Genomic DNA, 22,679 nt, shown 5'->3' with positions numbered 1-22,679 from the left:
TCCTCTGTTTTCCCCTTTCTTGCCTTCTTTTGGAATATTTGGAATTTTTTGGAATTCCATTTTTACTTCTTTTTCTTTTCCTTTTTTCTGACAGAGTCTCACTCTGTTGCCCAGGCTGGAGTGCAGAGGTACAGTCTCAGCTCACTGCAACCTCTCCCTCCCGGGTTCAAGCAATTCCCATGCCTCAGCCTCCTGAGTAGCTGGGATTACAGGTACACACCACCCCACTCAGCTAGTTTTTGTATTTTTAATAGAGACTGGGTTTTGTATTTTTAATAGAGACCTGTTGGCCAGGGTTGTCTTGAACTCCTGGCCTCACGTGATCCACCCACCTCTACCTCCCAAAGTGCTGTAATTACAGGCATGAGCCACTGCACCCGGCCTATTGTGTGTTTTTTTTACCATGTTTTTTTGTTATAGATTTTAAAAATAGCTATTCTAGGGGTTACAAAATACATACTTAACTTTTCATGCTCTACTTAGAATTGATATTTTACCACTTCAAGAGGAGTGTAAAAATCTTACACCATATAGGTCCCTTTATACTGTAAAGGAATATACATACTCCTCCTTTATATTGTACTTGTCTTATCTACATACATTAAACCTCCATCAAAAATTGTTACTTTCAACTGTCAAACATATTTTAAAAGATCAAGAGAAGATAGCCTATTAAATTTACCCAAATATTTACCATTTTTGTTCTCCTTCCTTCCTGATGTTCCACATTTCTTTCTAATATAATGTCCCTTTTGTCTGAAGAATTTAATTCAGTAGTTCTTTTAGAGCAAGTGTGCTGGCAATGGATTATCTTCATTTTCCTTAACTGGAGAATGTGTTTATTTCACTTTCATTTCTAAAGGATATTTTTGCTGGGTTCAAAATCCTGGTTAACAACTCTTTAAGCAATTAAAAAAATTGTTCTATATTCTTCTACCCTCCATGGTTTCTGATAAGAAATCCACAGTTATTTAAATTATTATTCCTGGTTTTTTGTTGTTGTTGTTGTTGTTTTGTTTTTTTTTTTTTTGAGACAGGGTCTTGCTCTGTCACCCAGGCTACAGTGCAGTGGTACAGTCAGTCATGGCTCACTGCAACCTCGACCTCCTGGGTTCCAGCAATCCTCCCACTTCAGCCTCCCGAGTAACTGGGACTACAGGCAAACGCCACTACACACAGCTGATTTTTGTATTTTTTGTAGAGGTAGGGTCTCGCCATATTGCCCAGGCTGTTCTCAAACTCCTGGGCTCAAGCAGTCTGCCTCTTGGCCTCCCAAAGTGCAGGGATTACAAGTGTGAGCCACTGCATGCAGCCTATTCCTGTATTATTAATGCATCATTTTTCTCTGACTGCTCTCAAGATCTTGTTTTGTTTTTAATTTTCAGCAGTAACTGAAAACTATTATTATTATCATTATCATCATTTGGTTTATCCTCTCTAGGGTTCACCAGAATGCTGGAGTTTGGAGCTTTATTTACTCTGTTCTGCTTTGCTGCCTACTTTCCACAATTGAACTTGCATCTGGGACCAGGTGGTAGGAGGACAGAGACAAAAAAACAGCAGGGACTCACCCTCCCTCAGGACTACAGCTACTTTTATTGAAGAAGTTTCTCCTCCCTCAGGGTTTTAGACACCTGTGTCTGCTGTCACAGATACCACTGCAGGATGGCCTAGAGACTGGGTCATGAGACAATGGAGAAAAGATTTGAAAGGAGAAGAAAAATGATATCTCCCACATACTCTGAACATCAGAAGTCCCTTTTCCTGATCTTCAAGTCAAAATTAGGGAGATTCTTTGGGAGCTTTCTCTTTATTGAGCCCCAATTCCAGATTTTGATCTGCCTTGAGACCAGGCCAGAAGTTATAGGAATAAATAAAAATGATAAATTCACCAGTAGTTCAGTGGTAGGGTATGTAAAATTCTGGCTTCTTCCCCAATGTGCCTGCTAGTATTTTGTCTTCAGAATCCTCAAATAGCTGCTGCATGCATTTTGTTCAGGTTTTATTGCTGCATTCTGTGGGAGAGTATGCTTAGCCAGAATTGGAATAAAATTGTTTTTGAAACTAAAAAAATTTTTTAATGTATTTTCTTTTTTTTTTTTTTTTTTTTTTTTTTTGAGACGGAGTCTCGCTCTGTCGCCCAGGCTGGAGTGCAGTGGCGCAAGCTCGGCTCACTGCTAGCTCCGCCTCCCGGGTTCACGCCATTCTCCTGCCTCAGCCTCCCGAGTAGCTGGGACTACAGGCGCCCGCCACTGCGCCTGGCTAATTTTTTTCTATTTTTTTTTTAGTAGAGACAGGGTTTCACCATGGTCTCGATCTCCTGACCTTGTGATCTGCCCGCCTCGGCCTCCCAAAGTGCTGGGATTACAGGCGTGAGCCACCGCGCCCGGCCTTAATGTATTTTCAACTAGTCCAAAACAAAATTACTAATTTCTTAGGAATAATTTTGTTTTATATGCATAATCCTCATTTGTTGCAATTTACATTATAACTAAACACAGTTCTCAATCATCTGCTTCCTGATGCTAAAGAGAATATTGGCTAACACCATTCCAGATGGGAGTAATGTGAGTGAAGGTGCTCTCTTACTTTGGGGAAGTTCCTTGTGGAGATTTCTGGGAAATGTAGTCTTCTAAGTATCAAGCAAACCAAAACAAAAAACCCCACACACATACACACATGAGGATGGGACAACCAGGAATGGTGACTCAAGCCTGTAATCCCAGCACTTTGGGAGGCTGAGGATTGCTTAAGCCCAGGAGGGAGACCATCCTGGGCAACATAGTAAAGTCCCATCTCTATTAATAAACAAAACAGCATGGGAACAGACAAAAAAAATTTTAGTGACAATCTCAGAAGTGTTCTCCTGCTAAACATATAATAATTACATGGTTTCCTTTGGTTTTGCTTTAAGTGTAAAAATGTCACATATAATTTCAGTGAGCGTTAGAGCAGATAAAACATTTTATCAATTAACTTGCTAATATAGCGTTAGGTGTTTTGGACAGAAAGCCTCAATATTTCACATGGCTTTTTCAACTCGTTTCCTATTCCTGCTACAATTGCTCTGCCATGTTTTTCTGGAAAACATAATATAATAATGGCTATCTGATAGGATACAGTTTAACTGAATACTGGAGAAAATAGAATCAATGTCTCCTCCAAAATTTATTAGCATTTGTTGCAAAAAAGTAATGGATTTATTGCAGCTCAGAAATATAGGAAAATATTTGACTGTGAAAAGCAACAGTAAACTTAAAATAATTATTTTTTCATGTACATTATCAATATTAACTATTTCTCACCAGGCCAGTACTGCAGAATCATGATGTAAACCAGCGAAGGCACTTCACAAATTCTTCTCTTGGAAAAGTCAGCTTGGCGCAGAGAGTGGAGGGTACCAAGTTCAGCACCAGCGAGAGTAAACAGACGTAAGGACTTAAGAGCCTTAAGAGACTTAAGACAAAAAGACTTCCAGGATGGCATCTGGCCGAGTGTTCCCATAGAAGACTGGGGCTGGGCACAATGTGTGCTTAGTCAATATTTATTGAGCTCCTACTATGTTAGGCACTACTCTGGACATTGGAAATGCAGCAAGGGAAAAAAACAAAGTGCCTTCCCTCATGAAGTATACATTCTAGTGGCAGTGACAAATGACAAATAGTAAATATACACTATGTCAGCTGGTAATTCAATATAGCAAAACTAGGGGCAAAGGAGATGGAGAGGAGGGAGTTAGTATTTTATGCAGAATGGTTAAGGAAGGCCTCCCTGAGACAGTAACATTTGAGCAAGAGACCTGGAGGAAGGGACGGATTGAACCATGTGGCTCTCTGGTATGCTCTAGGCAAAGGGGACAGCGAATGCAAAGACCCAGCAGTGAGGCCTCAGCAAGAAGGAGAGTTTGATGGGAAAAAAGTGAGTGATGGGGAGAGCCATGTAAGATGAAGTCAGAGAGCTGGAGTAAGATAAGAGCATGTGGTGGAGAGCGATACAGAAAACCACTGGATGGTTTAGAGCAGAGTAATGGCAGATCAGACAGGGCCGGTTCAGAAAGAAGGAGCCCAATCTCACTCACCTACTTCCCACACATGAAGCAGATAAGAAACCAAGCCCAGAAGGTGAGTTAACTTACATAAAGTTGTATGGCTAGAAATGGAAGGGCTAGGCAGAAAATCCAGTTTTTTGGAGTTTTTGGTCTTCTTGTTTCCCCTGTGATATCAGATGGAAGACAGAGGGAAAAGAGCCACAATGAACATTTTAAGTTGTGATTGCTTATCTCTCCGAGATCTTTCCAATGATTCACCTTTTTACTACTTCAAAGGAAAACATTTCCATTTTCAGGCACTTAAGATTCCTGCTATCATTTTTAGTGGCCCAAGTGCTTGCCATTCACATTAAATACCCCTGGTACTCAGACTTGGTTTGGGCAATGAAAAATGTTCCTAAAGGCTTTTAGATAAAAATTACTATTTAACTAGAGCCAACTATGTGCCAGGGAGTGAGATTGGTATCATCACCCCATGTTATGGAAGAAAAAGCTGAGGCCCAGAGAGGTGAAGGGACTTGCACAGGGTCACACAGCTGACCAAGACTCTTTCCACCATGCCCGATCGATCGCCCAGCTCAAAATACCGGCTGGTGTGTAGGTGGGAGCCCCCGTTCCCCGTGTGCTCGTTGTCTCTGCTCCCAGGCCCTGTAGAGCAAGATACTAACTATCTCTTTAAGAAGGAAAGTAAAGACGGGCCGCTTACGCAGCTGCCGGCGAGCCGCCGACTGGCTGGTCCCCTCCATCCACCTCACCCTCCCCGCCCCTCCCTCCCGGCAGCCCCAGCCCCGGCGAGCACCCAGCTAGCCGCCTCCTGCAGGGGCTCGGGAGAGCAATTCGGCGGCCCCGGCAGGGCAGCTGAAGCCATGGAAGCCTCCGCAGGTGATGACAAGGACCCCGGGGACCTCCAGGCCCACCGCCCAGCTGCACCCGCCGCAGTCCAGAGTGCCAAGTGCCAGGGGGTGGGGTGGGGGCCGCGGGCCGCGAGGAGGAGGGGACGGAGCGCCCGGCAGGCAGCCTGCCCTCCAAGCCTTCTGGCTGCAGCGGCCCAGCTGTCAGCGGCCGGGGGCTCAGCTGCCCGGGTGTCCACCGCCCGCGCTCACCCGCCCCGGTCTATCTCTTTTTCCTAACCCCGGCCAGGCGGCTGCAGCAGCGACTGCAGAGGCGCTGCGCCAAGCCGGGCCGGAGTGGTGCGAGCCGGCTGGGCTGCGGAGGGCGAGTGGACTCAGGTGAGGAGGCCGCGGCGGAGCGGGGAGCTGGCCCCACCACCACGGCAGGTGGGGGCCGCTTGCAACCGCTCGCTGCGGTAGAATCCCTTGGAGGGCACCAGCCTAAGAGGGGTTAATCGTGACTCATTCTTACCCTCCCTTCATTCCCCTACATCCCTTTAAGCGCTTCCCTCCCTCCCCCTCCTTGAAATGTACGAATTAGAGGGTGCTGATTGCAGCAGGGAAGATGCCCAAAGTGGGCGATTAGCAGGTTTTTAGGGACCCCACCCCCCCAATTTTTATTTGTCTTCCTCTTCTGGGATTTGGCAAACATTTAAGCTGCTCTTTTCCTTCTTGGAGGAGGAGCAGGGGTACCTGGGGATGGGAGAAGGATGGAACCCCACACCCACCCCAAGGTCAAGTGCCAGTGACTGCTTCCGTCCCATCTTTCCCTCTGAGAAGCATCAGGGCCCTGCAGTAGATCTGGGGGGAAAAAGTTACCGTAAGTCCTAGAGTGGACGATCTGAGCCTCAGTCTCCCTGGAGCTTCCCTGGGATATGAAACCTTCCACTCCCCAGCTGGGAGCTGGGCTGTTTGCAACACCTACTAGCCTGGGGAGCCCCATATTCCCTTTCCCAACCCTGCAGACTGAAGGAGAGGCTGGTCACATGCTGCCTGTTTCCTCTGCCTTCTCTGCCCATCTGGTAGTGTCGGGATGGGCTGGAGGAGCTTCTCAGAAAAAGGTGATCTCTGCAGGCAGAGTTGTGTAAGAAAAGTGCCAGAGATTGGGGTTCTAGGCCCTTAACTTGCTAGTTGGCCACAAGTAGCCATCTTAAAATTCTTCAGGCGTGGGTGTCTGTCTGCTCATCTGTTAAATGCAGGAATTGGAATAAATGATCTGTATAATTTTAGTATATCACTCAAGCAGCTTTTACATGTCAGGGAGACCCCTCTGCTAAGGCAATTTAAATTTGGGTCCATGAAATAAATGGGATTTCCTCAGTTGATCTCTTTCAACTGACTTCTTAAGTGAAACACTGACCTTGTGGGCCTGAAGGAACTGGAGGTGCCAGACAGTCTTATGTTGACATCCCTGAGCTGCCAAGTGACTTCCCTTCCCCCAGCGTCAGTTTCTCCATCTGTAAATCTAGGGGTACACTCCACAGAGGGCTGATGTGAAAATTAAATGAAATGTATGTGGAAGCGCCTAAAATAGTGCCTGTGCCTGGCACATAGTAGGTTCTCAGGAACTCAGGACTTGGGAGATGGACTGGGAAAAGAGAAGAGGTAGCTGCTTTTAGTCCTCTTCTCCTGCCACTCCCCTGCCTGTCTCTTCCACACCCCTGCAGATGGTGTCCCTGCCAGGGGTAATGAATGCTGAAGTGTATTGGGCCACTAGGCTGAGGGCCTAGGCAGCAACATTTCCACTGCAAGGATTGTGACATCATTCTAGCAAATGATGGTCCTAAGGAAGCCTGTAGCCCAGCATTGGGTTTGGAAAATCCTGGCATCCAAGGGCGGAGTCTCTGATGGAACAGCAGCAGCAGAATCTTGTGTGCTGGCAGCAGGGCAAGGATCAGGTCTTCCGGATCTCACACGAATCCCACTGTGGCTCTCTTGCCCTCCCTAGAGTGTCTCCCTAGAGTCACCCTGAGGCCAGGCAGTCAAGTATTTGGTGCCTGTATTTTTGATTCTTTATCTTCCTTCCTGCTGTCATTTTCAGCCTAGCACTCAAGCCTTTCTCACTCCTCTTTATTCCACAGATACTTCCTGCCTTTTGACAGCATGATAAAGGAGGTTATCCATAGGGTCGGGTGCGGAATTTTGCTGCTGCACCATTTGGGCCAAAAGAAGTTGTCATGTCCTCCCACCCCCACCCTAAATTCCTGTTTGGCAGAGACCCTGTCATTTTCCTTTCTGTGTCTCCAGTCTCTGGCCCATGAGTAGGCCCAGAGTAGGTGCTCCATAAGTGTTGAATGAAACAAACTTGAGGAAATTATGTCCCTAAGTCAGCTAGGTTAGGGAGAAACTGTGGGAATGTGTTGATTGTATAGGTGAAAGCCATTTTAAGTGTAGGACATCGTCCGGGTTGTTGGTTGTTGTTATTATTGGTATTACAACTACTGTTATTATTGCTATTGCTGGTGATTAACAGATGCTTTGCCTTCTCCTCTAGGGCTCCTGACTAGACGAAAAGGGGCCAGATGTGCCTGGGTGGGTGGTGATGTTGGCAAAAAGGGATCCAGATGGTGCTGGCTGGTGTGAGATGACTGTGAAGGGAGGAGGATTGGGAAAGGAATGATTCTAGCCATTTTCTGTGTTTGAGGGAGGGAGCAGATAATTAGAATCAAGTGGGCCAACATGGATATTAAGTAGAAAGTCAGGAGACCCAGGTCCCATGTCCCGTTGAACCACTGCTTTATTATGTGACCTTGGGCCAGTCAGGCCTCCCCTCAAGGCCTTGCTGTGCCCATCTATATAATGATGGGACTGGACTAAGTGATTTCTAAGACCCCTTCTGCTTCTGATATTCTGTCAAGTGGATTTTGTTAAATAAGAATCGGACAATTATTATTACCCTCAAAGTCATTTATGAAGTCCCAGACTATTAACTATCTCAGGTAATCCTTAAAGAAAACGATGCCTATTTCAAAGATGAGGAGACTGAGGCTTGGAGAGATTAAGTGACTTGCTCAGGATTGCACAGCTAAAACTGTTACCTGACACCAGGTCTGTCTGGATCATCCTCTTCCAAAGGTTTCCCTGCCTCTTCATGCATACCTTGCTAATGCTGTGAGTTGTGTGTGCACTTGCAGGTGTGAATAGGGGTTTGGAGAAGAAAAAGCTGTGAACAATTTATGGTGGGAGATCAGGCGTTTCTCCCAGGTGATTGTTGCAGGGTATTTCCTGGTTGAAAACTGTGTGAGCCAGGAATGGAGAGTTTTCCTTTCACCACGAGCTCTGCTATGCTGATGGTTGGTGGATGCCCCTTTACTGAGGATGATGGTTAGGCCTGAATGACAGTCAGGACAGACACTTTTTTAGTCTTCTTATGTGTTGTGCTCTGTTTTACACAGGTTCAATAATTTACTGCTCAGATCATCCCATTATGTAGGCACTATATGTAAATTCACCCATTTGTATAAGTGAGAAAGCCAGGGTGGAGAGGTGAAGGGTCTCATGCAGAGTCATACAACCAGTGTGTCATAGAACCGAGAAAATGTTTAGCTGGAAGTGCACTGGACTGGGTGTCCAAAGGGTTGCTTTTAGTCTGAGCCCTCTCAATAACTGAGTAACCTTGGGTCAGCCAGTTTCCCTCCGAGAGTTCCCATCCCTCAAATGATCTGCATGCATCTACTGACTCTAAAAGGCCTACATGCAACCTTGTTCCAGTATTGGAGGTGGAGGGGATTCCTGAACTTGCTAAACATTGATCAGCGTTTGTCCTTATTTATTAGCTAGGCCCTGGGCTAAGTGCACGCATGCAGGAAAGAGTAAATGGTGAGTCCTAGTTGCAGGAAGCTCATATCTAACAGAGGGAGACAGATACCTAAACATGCAGATATGAGAAAACATCTGGAAGCTATAAGACATACTGATATGTGTGTGATGGGGGGACAGGGAGAGGGGAATGATCTTTCCTACTGAGTAGGTCAGGAAGGCTTTAGAGAGATGATGCCATTGTTATCTCTATTTTTGGCATTGAGCTTGTGAATAATAATTTAATAATAATAGTAAAGGGTTGTACTCGATTTAGAATGTTTTCAAACAGCCCTAAAGACTTATTGGCTCCTGTCCTCGTCGATACACAAGGTGGACACAGAGTCTCGGGGACCATCCAAGCTCACTCTGTAGCACAGTTTCGATGGAACTCTCCATTTGTCCCAGGTAGACCAGAACCTTTCCTGTCCTTAGAGACTTCTAGAAGCAGGAGTTTGAAATTCCTCTGACAAAGACTGTCTTGTGCCTATAACCATCTGCTAGGCTTGGGGAATTCTTCTTCATTTCTATTCTAGGCATCCCACCTGTCTGGAGGAACACCTAACACCTGAGAGGTGAAGTCATTTGCCTAAGATTACTCAGCAAGGCTTGGTTCATAACTCTGGCCTAATGGGGATTGCATTTCTAAGCCACATGAGGTCTTTCTACACTTAGGCCACCAGAGGCCCCGGGTGCCAGTTCTCCATTTGACGGGCAGCTGGTGCTGAGGGAAGTCTCAATGCAGGTGGTGTGAAGTTCAAGCCGAGGGCCTTGGAGAGGCTGAGGCCTGTGTGCCCCAGGCTGCTTTGCATTAATGGACAGATATTTGTGACATGTTTGTCGCATGCTCAGCACTGTCCTCTGAATTGAGGTGCTGAGCCAACCAAAAGGGAGTGGCTAGAGAGCAGCCTGGCGCAGCCGGAAGAGCCAACACTGAGGAGTCAGGAGACTTGGGTCCTCACCCCAGCTCTGCCATTGACCCACTGGGTGGCCTTAGGTCAGACCCTTTGCTTTTCTAAGCCTGCAAAATGGGAGTCAGGAGTGATGATCTCTAAGAGCCCTTCTAGCTCTGAGTGGCTAACAATTCAGAAACTCTTTCTTCTTCTTCTTTTTGTTTTTTGGAGGCAGAGTCTTGCTCTGTCACCCGGTCTGGAGTGCAGTGGTACGATCTTGGCTCACTGCAACCTCCGCCTCCCGGGTTCAAGTGATTCTCCTTCCTCAGCCTCCCGAGTAACTGGGACTATAGGCATGCACCACCATGCCTGGATAATTTTAGTGTTTTTAGTAGAGACGGGGTTTCGCCATGTTAGCTAGGCTGGTCTCGAACTCCTAACCTCAGGCAATCCATTTGCCTTCGCCTCCCAAAGTGTCTTTCTTCTGTTCTGTAATGACTTTGGGGGTAGAAGGGTGGATAGGATACATATAATTGTAACTTGAGGAATAATAAATATAACAAGAGGAATGAACAAATGCTCTGTGGATTTGCTGGAGGGAGAGGACTTGGGAAAGGCTCAATTCAAAAGCCACCTCTTCAAAAATAGCATGATGCAGATATGGTTAGATGAAGTTATGAGTTTTTGTTTTTTGTTTTAACCAAGAGGAGTAACAGAAGATTGCTGTCATACTGGTACAGGAAGTCTGTAGCAGAGCAGTGGGTCTTGGACTTAGATTTCACAAAGATCAGTGCATTTGGGAATCCATCCTCAGTTAGCTAGCTTTTTATTTTACCAGATGAGGACATTCAGATGACACATAGGGTTCTCTTTATTATCACTGTCATATAATAAGAGAAATATTTTATTTCTATTATTTTAATATTTCTATTCCCCCAAGTAATGAGGCCATGTTATCAGGGGAAAAATGGTATTCCTTCAAATTGAATACATTTTGCTTTGTTAAAAACTCACTGCATTGTCTGTATTTTCCTCATTTTGCCACAGACTAGTGTTCTCATGTTTGGCTCTGAAGTTGGGCTGCTGGGGTTTGAATCTTGGCCCAGGGTTATTTTTTCCCTCTGTTTCCTCATCTGTAAAACTGGGAAATGATGTTGTCTCCTAAGGTCATTAGGAAGTCTCTACACCAAAATGAAATATGGTAAGCAATGGATGTCAAATGTAGTTGTGTACAAAGGTAAAACAGGCTGGTTGGGCTGTTTGGGTATTGTAGCAAATTGGAAAGTGCTTGCTTGAAAGAGGCAGCTGCTATCCTGCTCCCACCATTCTTGCCTACAAGAACGTGTGCCCAATGTTGTCAGATCTTCTGATTTATAAGATAGAAATCTGCATTTTTTGTGACATCTCCTAATTTTTAAAAATGTAGCTGATTAACCAATATTTTTAAATGCACATATTAAAATGTGTGTGTGGCCGGCCATCCATTTGTGACCTCAGATGTAAAGTTTTAGATGCTGGGCACATAGTGCTCAGTCATTATTGGCTGACCCACAGATGAAGGCAGAGAAAGGAAAGAAGGCTGGAAAGGCAGCCTAGGCCAGGGAATGCCTTGTTGGCAAGGCTAGGGCATTTAGCCTGACTTTGGCAGCTTGTGATCTTCTGCTTCTGGCTCCCCCTGCTTCACAGGCCCTGGTGGTGTCCCTTCCCTTTCGGCAACGGTCAGGATTGAGTCTCTGAGGATTGAGGCCTCCAGATACCTCTGTACCCCTTGAAGCTGGCCCTAGCCACACCTCCCTACCACAGGGTCTCTGGAAGCTTGGTCGGCAGCTTCAGAAGAGGGAACTTGGCTGGTGGCCTGTGCAGCCTGGCACAGAAGCCACCTTTGAGAAAGAGGGGTGGAGAGAGGCTCCTAGCAGGTCCTCAGTGGGTGGGATAGTTCCTGTTCTTTGGAAGCCACGCCGGCCTTGCAGCAGCACTTCTGCCTCCCTCTCCTTGGGTTGTGCTGTGGTCTGGACAGCAGGCAGTCTGTCTGTGGACAGATCTCACACATGGTCCCTGCAGAGGAAAAGTTGGGATCTGGTTGCAGAGACAGCCTAGAGTATTCTTAGAGAAGGAACTCAGAGGAGCTCTTAATTAGCAGAAGGAACCCTACTACAGTTTCAGGGCCTTCTAGGATTCAGATTAAAGCCACTGATGACAGTTTACATTTTTTGTGGCTCCAATTAATCAAATATTCATCAAGCACCTGTCATGGTAAAGTTCTATTCTGGCCACGGTGAAGGAATTCAAAGAAGTATTTACATACATTCATTCAACCAACGTATACTGAGGATCTGCTCTACACACAGGCACCAAGATGTGTTCCCTACCCTCAGGGAACTATTTAGCCTGGTTGGAGGGAAGGTATGTGGGTGGTGCACAGGGCCTAACACATAGAAATATTAACAACAGCTGCCCTTTGACTGTGTGTCTTCTGAGTATGAGGTGCTAGCCCTCATTAGCACCTATTTTAGAGGGTGGATGGGGATTTAATGGAATCTTCAACTAAAGCACTCAGCAGTGTGCCTGCCACACAGTGATATAGCTGCGTTATTGGTAGCCTGGAAAACCGGGCAGATGCAGGAGAACGGCAACATACAGATGGGTCAGAGAAAAAAAGAAGCAGTCAACCAAGCCAGACCCACTTAGCATATGTTATCCTTGGTTTTTTTTGAGACGGAGTCTCGCTCTGTCGCCCGGGCTGGAGTGCAGTGGCCGGATCTCAGCTCACTGCAAGCTCCGCCTCCCGGGTTTATGCCATTCTCCTGCCTCAGCCTCCCGAGTAGCTGGGACCACAGTCGCCCGCCACCTTGCCCGGCTAGTTTTTTTTGTATTTTTTAGTAGAGACAGGGTTTCACTGTGTTAGCCAGGATGGTCTCGATCTCCTGACCTAGGGAGGTGCAGGAGGAGGGGACGATGCTATTGCTCCTTGCTGGCCTGCCTGGTCCATATCACAGCGTCCTGCCAGGCCGCAGGCTCCAGCTGCACCTGCTGTGGGTCCCAAGTGGCTGGGTAGGGGGAAGACAGGGTGACATTCCTGTTGCAGACTGGCCCTCCTTTCTGTTTCTACCCTTGACTGTGGGCAGCTCCCCTCTCTGCCGATGGGGTTCATGAGCGGCCACAGGGACAGACCTGGGGAACAGGCACCTGTTGCTCGCCTTTGAAAAATACTTCCCCCAAAGTCTGTTTTCTTTCTTCTTCCACAGAGTTTAATTTGCGAGTCTTTGATATACACCGTGCCCTGGATAAACTATTTCCAGCTCTGGAACAATTCCTGTCTGGAGGCCTGAGCATGTGAGCAGAAACCTTGGATGAGGGCTCAGACGATTGAGTTGTGCACTGGCTGTTAATAAACTGTAAAGGATCATGTCTCCCTCATTGGGGTCTCATTACACATGCACACACACACATGCACATACACATGATTGTACACGCACACACACATGCACACACTTACCTTCACAACCCCCACACACAATGCTCACACTCACGACAGCCTCACACTCTCACCACTCACATACAGGCACACCCACTTTAACAGCCTCACACACTCATCCACCCGCCCACCCACTCACTCATACATGTCAAACACAGGCACACTCACACACACTTTCAGTGGTCTTCAGGGGTTGGTGCAATCTTTTCTCTCTTTCTTTTTTTTTTTTTTTTTTTTTTTTTTTTTTTTGAGACACAGTCTTGCTGTGTTGCCCAGGCTGGAGAGAAGTGGCACAATCACAGTTCACTGAAGCCTCGACTTCCCCGGGCTCAAGTGATCCTTTCACCTTAGCCTCCCAAGTAGCTGAGACTACAGTAGCACACCACTATGTCCGACTAATTTTTTTTTTTTTTTTTTTTCTTTTTTTGAGATGGAGTCTCGCTCTGTCGCCTAGTCTGGAGTGCAGTGGTGCGATCTTGGCTCACCGCAAACTCCGCCTCCTGGGTTGATGCCATTCCCCTGCCTGTCTCCTACAGGTGCCCACCGCCATGCTTGGCTAATTTTTTGTATTTTTAGTAAAGACAGGGTTTCACTGTGTTAGCCAGCATGGTCTCCATCTCCTGACCTTGTGATCTGCCCGCCTCAGCCTCCCAAAGTGCTGGGATTACGGGCATGAGCCACCACGCCTGGCCATCCAGCTAACTTTTTAAAACACTTCTTTTTGTAGAGACAATATCTCCCTTTGTTGCCTAGGCTGGTCATGAACTCCTGGGCTCAAATGATCCTCCTGCCTCAGTCTCCCAAAGTGTTGGGATTACAGGCGCAAGCCACCATGCCCACCCAGCTTGTGTAATTAGAACAGAATGCTCATAATCATTGGGGAAACCTCATCATTCTTTCTTTTTCAAAGAGACGGAGTCTCCCTCTGTTGCCCAGGCTGGAGTGCAGTGGTGTGATCTCTGCTCACTGCAAGCTGCGCCTCCTGGGTTCACACCATTCTCCTGCCTCAGCCTCCCGAGTGGCTGGGACTACAGGCACTCACCACCATTAGCCTGCCCAGCTAATTTTTTGTATTTTTAGTAGAGATGGGGATTCACCGTGTTAGCCAGGTCTTGATCTCCTGACCTTGTGATCCACCCACCTCTGCCTTCCAAAGTGCTGGGATTACAGGCGTGAACCACCATGCCCGGCTTGAAACCTCACCATTCTTTCTACACCACCCCACCTCTCTATGGCTTTTCGGAAATAATGGCAACTTGAAGGAGTATTGCTAAAGAGAAAGAATAAACACAGAGCAAGAGCCGCAAACTTGACAGCAAGACCTGAGGGAGAAGAGAGGATGGAGGAAGAGAATTAAAGGAGGTGAAATTCCTGTGTGAAAACAACCCTAGTTCTGACTCTAGTGTGGGGAGCCCTATTTCTTCCCAGCACACACACAACACTGTGACTCACACACAGTTTTGTGAGTGTGTCTGAGATTCCCAAGACCAAAATCACATTGAGTGACTCACTAGAGGACTCACAGGACTCAGCCTAGTGTCATTCTCACAGCTGTGATATGACAACAATGGGACACAGGGCGAAACCAGCAAAAGCAAAAGGTTCAGAAAACCAGGCGGGAGCTTCTGGAGTCCTCTCCCAGTGCCATTACACAGAGCACGCTCAATTCCCCCAGAAGTGAGCTGTGACAGTATGTGTCACAAAGAAGTTCCTTAAAACCCAGCAGCCAGGGTTTTTATTGGGGGCTGGTCATGAAGGCAGCCTCTGCCTGGCATATGCAGAAATTCCAGACTCCTGGAGGACAGCAGGGGTTCAACATCAACCTCACTGCTGTACAGAGAGTGTAGACACACTGAGGCCCTCTTATCATGTAGGAAAAGTTTTCCATCAAACTGTTGACCCTCCAGGTTCTCAAACTCCAGCCCAGGCCAGCCTTATAAGCAGCCTTCCTTCCTTCCTTCCTTCCTTCCTCCCTCCCTCCCTCCCTCCCTCCCTCCCTCCCTCCCTCCCTCCCTCCTTCCCTCCTTCCCTCCTTCCTTCCTTCCTTCCTTCCCTCCTTCCTTCCTTCCTTCCTTCCTTCCTTTTTTTTTTTTTTTAATGGAGTCTCTCTGCTGCCAGGCTGGAGTGCAGTGGCACGATCTTGGCTCACTGCAGTTTCTGCCTCCCAGGTTCCAGCAATTCTCTTGCCTCAGCCTCCCTAGTAGCTGGGACTACAGGTGCATGCTGCCACGCCCAGCTAATTTTTTTGTATTTTTAGTAGAGACGGGGTTTCACCATGTTGGCCAGGATGGTCTTGATCTCCTGACCTTATGATCTGCCTGCCTCGGCCTCCCAATGTGCTGGGATTACAGGTTTGAGCCACCACGCCCAGCCTGCAAGCAGTCTTTCTAAAGACAGCAGTTCAGGCGGGCCGTGCAAACTCTTTTCTGCACACTGAGTCATTGAGCAGCCTCCCATATTCTTGTGGCTGCTAAAACAAGACCTGTGTTTTCTCCCCTTCTCTGGCTGACAGTTGATTAGAGAAGGTACATGTTAGACCAGAAATGGTCTCACAGCCACAGACAATGGCTGACAGTGTGCCTATTGTACCACTTGACCATTCAGCCTCTTCCCAGGCACCAGTGCCACCAGCCAGTCATAACGGCAACTTGAGGGAGTATTGCTAAAAAGAAAGAATAAACTCAGAGCAAGAACCTCAAACTTGACAGCAAGACCTGAGGGAGAAGAGAGGATGGAGGAAAATAATTAAAGGAGGTGAAATTCCTGTGCAAAAACAACCTCCCCACAAACATCACAAAAACAAAAAGGCCAGAAAGCACCCAGACCTGCAAATCTAAGCTAATTGAGGGCTGACTAGGTGACCAACACTGGTCGGCTGCCCACATTGTCCCATTTGATCATCATGGCCACCCTACGAAATGGCAGCTTTTCCTCCACTTTATAGATGAAGAGCCTCCAAAGGCAGCCTCTGTCCAGATTCTAACATCTTAGCTTAACATAGCTTGTTGGTTGCATTTTTAGAAATGGAGTCATACAATGTATATTCTTTTGTTTCTGGCTTCTTGAATTCAATACATCTGTGTTGTCTTGTGTAGTTATAGTTCACTTTCATTATTGTATAGAATTCCATTGTGTAAATATACCACAATTTATTGTACTGATAACGTACTTTTGGGTCATTTTCAGCTTCTAACAACAATAGCTATTAACAAGCATGCATGTACCTGTCTAATGCTAGACACATTACATGTGCTTCTTTTTTTTTTTTTTCTTTCTTTCTTTCTTTTTTTTTTTTTGTGAGACAGTGTTTTGCTCTTGTTGCCCAGGCTGGAGTGCAGTGGCACGATCTTGGCTCACTGCAACCTCTGCCTCCCGGGTTCAAGGGATTCTCCTGCCTCAGCCTCCCAAGTAACTAGGAATTCAGGTGCCCACTGCCATGCCCAGCTAATTTTTTTTGTATTTTTAGTAGAGATGGGGTTTCACCATGTTGGCCAGGCTGGTCTTGAACACCTGACCTCAGGCAATCCACCCGCCTCGGGCTCCCAAAGTGCTGGGATTACAGGCGTGAGTCACTGTGCCTGGCCACATGCATGTGTTTCTATTGGATATATGCCTAAGAGTTAGTGGGTAATCAGATGTGCTTATGTTTAGCCTTTAGCTATTTTTTGCTCAAGACTTTTAAACATTTTTTGTTTTTTACCTAATTTGTTTTTCTAATGTTACTTACTTATCAATTTAAATTTTGTTCAATCTCTAAGTTCTTACTTTTTGAACACCTTTTATTTATATGGTCTAATTGTACTATTTCTCTTTTTTCTGCTTTCCAACTTTAGTCATCTCTTATTATTGTTATTGTTATTATTTATTATTTTATTTCAATAGGTTTTTGGGGAACAGGTGCTGTTTGGTTACATGGATAACTTCTTTTGTGGTGATTTCTGAGATTTTGGCGCACCTCTCACCTGAGCCGTGCACGCTGTACCCAATGTGTATTTCTATCTCTTTAAATACAATTTCATATGGACACTCTATTCTTTTTATAATGTTTTACCAAATTTTGTGGCATTATTTTTAATTTTTTAAAGTGAACTCTCCCACCACCACCCCCTGCCCACCTTGCTTTCATAACTGGCAAACAGGAAGGGTGGACCTGAGCCAGCATCAAGACAAGAGTGGGCACCCAGGCCCTGGCTTAGTACAGGGAGGCAGCACAGCAAAGCTCTCTGGTGATGGAGCAGTGCTGTGTCTTGAGCGTGGTGCTGGTTACACAAATGTACACATGTGACTCAATGGCACACACACAGTACCAATGATGGCTTCCTAATTGTGATATTTTTCTATGATGTGATAAGAGATAACCATTAGGGGAAACTACAGGAAAGACACAGGGGACTTCTCTGTACTACCTTTGTAAATTCCTGGAAACATACACTAATTTTTTTAAAAAGTTCAAAGAAAGCCCCACAACATTGGCTGAGAAATCCAAGAGATTAATGGGCATAAATGTTCCACCTTCTCTTTTTAATCTCCCCAGGAATAATAATGCCTGCTTTGGGGACACCATAGCCAAAAATGTCAGAAAAGTGTTGAACGTTGACTAGTATTAAATTACTACCACTGCCACTGCCAGTGTTCCTACTAATGGTTAATATGTATTTGAATGCCTGCTTTGTGGTAGGCACTGTGTTAAGCAATGTATATGCATTATCATCATCAATCTTTGCAACTGCCTCAAGGAGTAGGTGCTGTTGTTCTCAGTTAAAGATGAAGACATTGTAGGTTAACATCATCCCAGGCAGTTAGCGGAGGGAAACCCCACCTGGGCTCCCCACTGAAACAGGGTCCTGGGCATTCCAGCACTTCAATAGTGAGAGTAAAAGCCAAAAAAATGATTTGTTCTTTCAAAGCCAACCCTATCTTGGTGAGACTTGGTGTTGCTGACATTCATCTCAGCTGACAATTCACACGTGCAAGAGCTCTCCTGTCAGTGCTCTGCCTATAATCTCTCAAATCTCTCACTTTCTGTGTGTATCAGCTCGACTTCCAGGTGCCAGACCCTGTGCCCCTTTATCTGTGCACTGTCTCTGCTGCTTACTCTGCCCTGGAGCTGCCTCAGGCCAGAGGTACTAGGGAATTCATGCCCCCTAAGAGCCAATACTGACGGGAACTGAACTGTTGGATAAATACCCCAACTCCCTCTCCCCGCAAGGAGATGAAAGCCGTGTGTGTTTGTGTGTGTGTGTGTGTGTGTGTACGCATGCACACGCTATGGTGTTCCTAGACCTCGCCTGTGGTATTAAACCCAGGGCTTTTGCCTGAGCTCTTGGGAACAAGATCTTCCTCTCTTTCTTACTGGACATGAAGGAGGACACACCTAACCCATTGAGCTGCTGGCAGCCTCCCTGCGACCACATGGAGGAGGAGGTTGAGTGGGGTGAGCCCGGGACATCATCTGAGATCTTGAATCAGGCTATGGAGTTGGAGGATGCTTCCTCCCGTGGCTGCTGTGCCCTCTGCGGAAAGAAAGCCCCTTGAACAGAGTACTTGGCTTCTCCCTGTCCTTGGGACTTCCTCTCCTGTTGGGATGAATCTGACAGGTCTGTTTGGGAAGAATGAACTGGGCATTGTCACCAGGTCCGCCTCCTTCACATGGGGAGCACATATTTCCCTTTGCTCCTCCAGGAGAGGAATTTGTTCATAGACAGACCTAGTTTGGTCCAGTGTTGCTCTTGCAAAGGGGCAGAAGTCTAATTCTGGAGTTTGCAATTAGAAAGTGCACTTGCCTACAAAAGTAAGGCACATTTCTCCACCTGGTTATCGCATCAGTAGCAAAGGCCTTGTCTTTCTCAGTTCTTTGTGTGATTTCTTCTTATTTCGCATTTCAGGCAAGGAGAGAGGGTGATCTTCACTGGGCCCCTCAGAGGTGCCATCATAGGCCATACTTGCAAATATCTCTTGACTGTTCAGTTGCTTTGAGCTTCTTCCCTCTCCTCATTCTGCTTCTCATTTTCTCCATACTATTTTAAAATCTGAAGAATCTTAATATCTTGCCTGATGTGATAATGAAATTGAAGTTCTGCTACCATGACGGTGTAGGCAATAAGGTCAGGAATAATGTAGATCACCTCATTTGGACCCCTAAACTGCCCTGGCCCAGCAGAGTTTCAGATTATTACTATGAGCTAAAGAATTTGGTTAAAAGGAAAAATAAAAAAAGTGGAATCACGATCTTAAGAGAATATGTTGACAAACATTTATTGCCTATTTTAAGGATTATTGCTCATTGCAGGATTCTCTCACATGCAGTAACCACAGGTGTATGTTCCAGGACACCTAGTCACTGCTGCAGGTTTTGTTCAAAATTTTGTGCTGCTCAGACCAGGGTATAGCAAACACTGAGAAGAAGCAGTTGACTTGCTAAAATAAAAAAACAAAGGCAGTATTTTAAAAGATGCAAGGTGAAATTTAAAACGAGAAGGAAGAGGATATAAGACATGAAAATGAAGAAAAGGCCACCACCTCTCCACCCCTACAATCCTATCTGACCACAAACAGAAGGGCATTTTCTGGAATGATCCCAGCAATGTTACTATCAAGTGACTGAAATCAAAATAAATATCAAACGAGATATTTAGAAATAAAGTGTCTGAGCAGCCCATATTCACCATGGGTACTGCTGATTCTTTTCTCCCTCTTCATTTTTACTCATTTTTTAAGACTCACTTCTTCCCTTACTTGTTCTCTCATGACTCCATTTATTCATCCACCCATTCTTCCAACCATCTATTTACTCCTCCATTCATCTACCCATATGTCCATCCATCCATTTGTCCATCCATTTATCCTTCCACCCATCCCCCCATCCATCCATTTACCCATCTGTCCACTCATCAACCCATCCATCCATCCATCCTTCCATCTACCCATCATCCATCTCCATTCATTCTTCCATTTATCCCTCCTTCCATCCACCCATCCATCTTTACTTCCTGATTTTGCTTCCTCTCTCTCCGTGCTTGCAGCCTTGCTTCATTTCTTCATCCATCCGTCCATTGCATCATCTCTCTCCTCACTTATCCCTATTTTCTTCCAAATTTTACTTCTCTGTTTTGCTTCCTTTTTCCATAATAAAAATAATACTTTAAACATATTATGCATATTATTAATTATAATTTCTTAGCGTAATTTTGTTTTGTTGCTCTTGATTTGAAAGCCTGGGGTAGGGGTGCTAGGCTTTAGTGTTTACTTTTGTCTTAAAATAACATTCAGAATACCTACTCCACTAATTCAATCTCTCGAGTCAAAAATCGTCTTTCATTTTACTTTACTGTCATCTTTAATTACTCTTTTTGCAGATTTCACAATCTTCTTCAGGAAAAAAACAAAAAGTCTACCTTGTTAGATCTTGAAGAACTAAAAAACATGTAAAAAGTGCAGAGGGAGCTCAGGGAGGGTCACATTTCTGTGTTGAGGACACCCAGGCCATTTTAACTAGGCTGATCATATAATTTATGAACCTAACCAGGAGACATTTATAAGCAACAGGGGATGCTATGAATGATTGCACTGAGAAGTTAGGCATAGATCAGGGCCATGCCAGGCAGAGCGGGACATCCAGGCAGCCTCATTTTCATTTGTTTGGGTAAAGTCAAGAGATTTGTAGGGCGCATAGGATTGGCAACTTTCAAGGCCGCTTTGTATGCAGGGTTCACTCTGCCCATGCACACTGTGGTGCTGGTGGTGTGGGTCGGGATCTGCTTACTGTCCCACAGATGGGCCAGTGCCACGTGGGAAGAAGGCCTTTTGGAGCTGGAGCTGCCTTCGGGGGTGGTGGCTTCCCAGCATAGCACACGCATGCAAGTTTGTGCCCCTCACCCAGTCAAATCATCTCCGAACTTGTTTCCTCCCCTCCTTCTCCCGCTGGATGAACACAGCTGGATGAAATGAGAGAGGACAGCAGCCCAGCACTCATGCGGCCCAGCACTTGTGCAGCCTTGTCATGTTGACACTGAGGTATTCAGTCAGCGCACCTGCTATGTCCCTCCCACAGGCTGCTCAAATATTAAGAATTGTCTGCTTCCCTCACCCCAGAGTGTGCCCCTGCAGCTCGGCCACCTCAACTCCTCTCTCTGGATACGTTCAGCCTCCTCACACTCCTTCCAGCAACAAAGGAGCAGCATCCCAGCCGTCTGCACCTTTGCTTTTCCTCTCTGAGAAAGGAGGTGTTACCCATGCATTCTTTCAAGCCAGCTTGAGTAAATTCCAATTAATTCTTCCCAACTCATTCTAAAGCCACAGAAAAACCTCACTGAAAAGGACTTCTGTCTAAGTTAAAGTGCTTTTACCCAATACCTTGTGAAGTTCCCCTTCCTGGGGGACACAGTTCATGGTCTCTGGCTTTTGGCAGGTGGTTCGCTGCATTTCCACGTTCAGGTGATACTCCAAGTGGTCAGTGACCTGTGGGCGGCAGGTGGTGGGGAGGTACAGCGTGTCTCCTTCTCCCCTGTCTGTGGTTTCTGTGCCTGGGAGCTCCGCTACCCTGCATCCAAGGGCAAGGACCTGGTCCTGGGCGGGCTCCTCTCTCCTCTTTCTGTTTGACTCATGATTGTTTTTGTCATTCATAGAGAATTAACCAGAAACCATCAGAAACATGATCTTTCCCCTTGGGCAAATCTATCCCTTGGATAACACAAGTGATGCTAGTGGTTCTGGATAGGGGTCTGTAAAGGACTACATCGTAAACATTGTAGGTTTTCTAGGCCATGCGGTCTCTGTAACTACTCAGTTCAGCGTGAGTGTGGCAGCAGCAAGCAGTGGCAGACAAAGCACACCCACGCGCATGGCTGAGTCACAAGAACACGACTTACAAAAGTGGGCAGCAGGCAGATTTGGCCTTTGGGATGTAATGTGCTGAGGATCCCTGGCCCTGGGTTTCGTTTAAGTGCCGTAACTTCATTCACCCTAGTGAATTTATGCTTCTCTTAAAGTGCTCACTTCAAACTAAGCAAGGTTGAATTTCCCTTGAGTGGGACTATTCCTGACACCAGTGGCCACCTGATGTGGACGTATCAGGCCTAGGGAGAGGCGGGAAGTCATACACTCACCCGCTTCTGGACTCTCAGGACTCGGAAGATCCTGAAGTGGTACTTGTCATCACTTTCCTTGTTGTACTGGTCGGTGATCCATTGCAAGGTGTCCTTCGCATGGTTTTCTACTGCCGTCACTTCATGGACACTTAGAAAGGTTTTCTTCCTTGCTTGGTAGGTGAAGGTCATCAGAGTCAATAGAATGGCCAGCAGGAGCCTTAGGGCCTGCCAGGGCTCAGCCATCATCCTTCAGCTGCAAAGGAACAGGAAGAGTCCTCTCTGCACCCCTCAGGGACAAGTTGAATCACACTGACCCTACCTGCCCTGGCAGGATTTAAGAGCAGCTGGTGGTGGACACCCACAGCTCTCCTCTCCTCCTCCTCCCCCTTCATCAGCAGCTGAACTTGAGGGGAGAGCAGCAAGAGACTGTGCAATGGTTTTTGCATAAGTTCATGCCACACACATGCTAACACACACATTTTCTCTTTG

General features: G+C 46.3%; 2 protein-coding genes across 2 annotated transcripts in view; one reads left to right on the top strand and one right to left on the bottom strand.

Annotated features, from left to right (window-relative positions):
• Positions 1–4,605: 4,605 nt before the first annotated feature.
• Positions 4,606–22,679, top strand: part of LOC103217748 (uncharacterized) — a 32,570-nt gene continuing 14,496 nt past the window's right edge. Inside the window, exons 1-2 of the mRNA XM_073004904.1 lie at positions 4,606–4,930; positions 5,189–5,277. Of these exons, the coding sequence (XP_072861005.1) occupies positions 4,606–4,930; positions 5,189–5,277 (414 nt within the window). The remainder of the gene's footprint in view (positions 4,931–5,188; positions 5,278–22,679) is intronic.
• On the bottom strand, positions 17,424–22,673 carry LOC140709852 (cystatin-11-like). Its single transcript, XM_073010102.1, has 3 exons — positions 22,209–22,673; positions 21,457–21,561; positions 17,424–19,521 (listed from the first exon to the last, which is right to left on the bottom strand). The coding sequence occupies exons 1-3, from the start codon at positions 22,434–22,436 to the stop codon at positions 19,438–19,440; spliced, it is 417 nt and encodes a 138-aa protein (XP_072866203.1). The 5' UTR covers positions 22,437–22,673; the 3' UTR covers positions 17,424–19,437.

Source organism: Chlorocebus sabaeus, chromosome 2 (genome assembly GCF_047675955.1).
Source record: "Chlorocebus sabaeus isolate Y175 chromosome 2, mChlSab1.0.hap1, whole genome shotgun sequence".
NCBI lineage: Eukaryota > Metazoa > Chordata > Mammalia > Primates > Cercopithecidae > Chlorocebus > Chlorocebus sabaeus.
This window is presented reverse-complemented; position numbering and strand designations above follow the sequence as displayed.

Bases quoted from the DNA above. Each gene is read 5' to 3' on its own strand.
- LOC140709852 (XM_073010102.1), bottom strand. From the start codon at position 22,436: ATGATGGCTGAGCCCTGGCAGGCCCTAAGGCTCCTGCTGGCCATTCTA. The intron at 21,562-22,208 runs GTGAGTGTATGA...TGCCGCCCACAG, and splicing joins TCCTGAGAGTCCAGAAGCGG to GTCACTGACCACTTGGAGTA. The intron at 19,522-21,456 runs GTATTGGGTAAA...TTTTTATTTTAG, and splicing joins AGGAAGGGGAACTTCACAAG to CAAGTCAACTGCTTCTTCTC.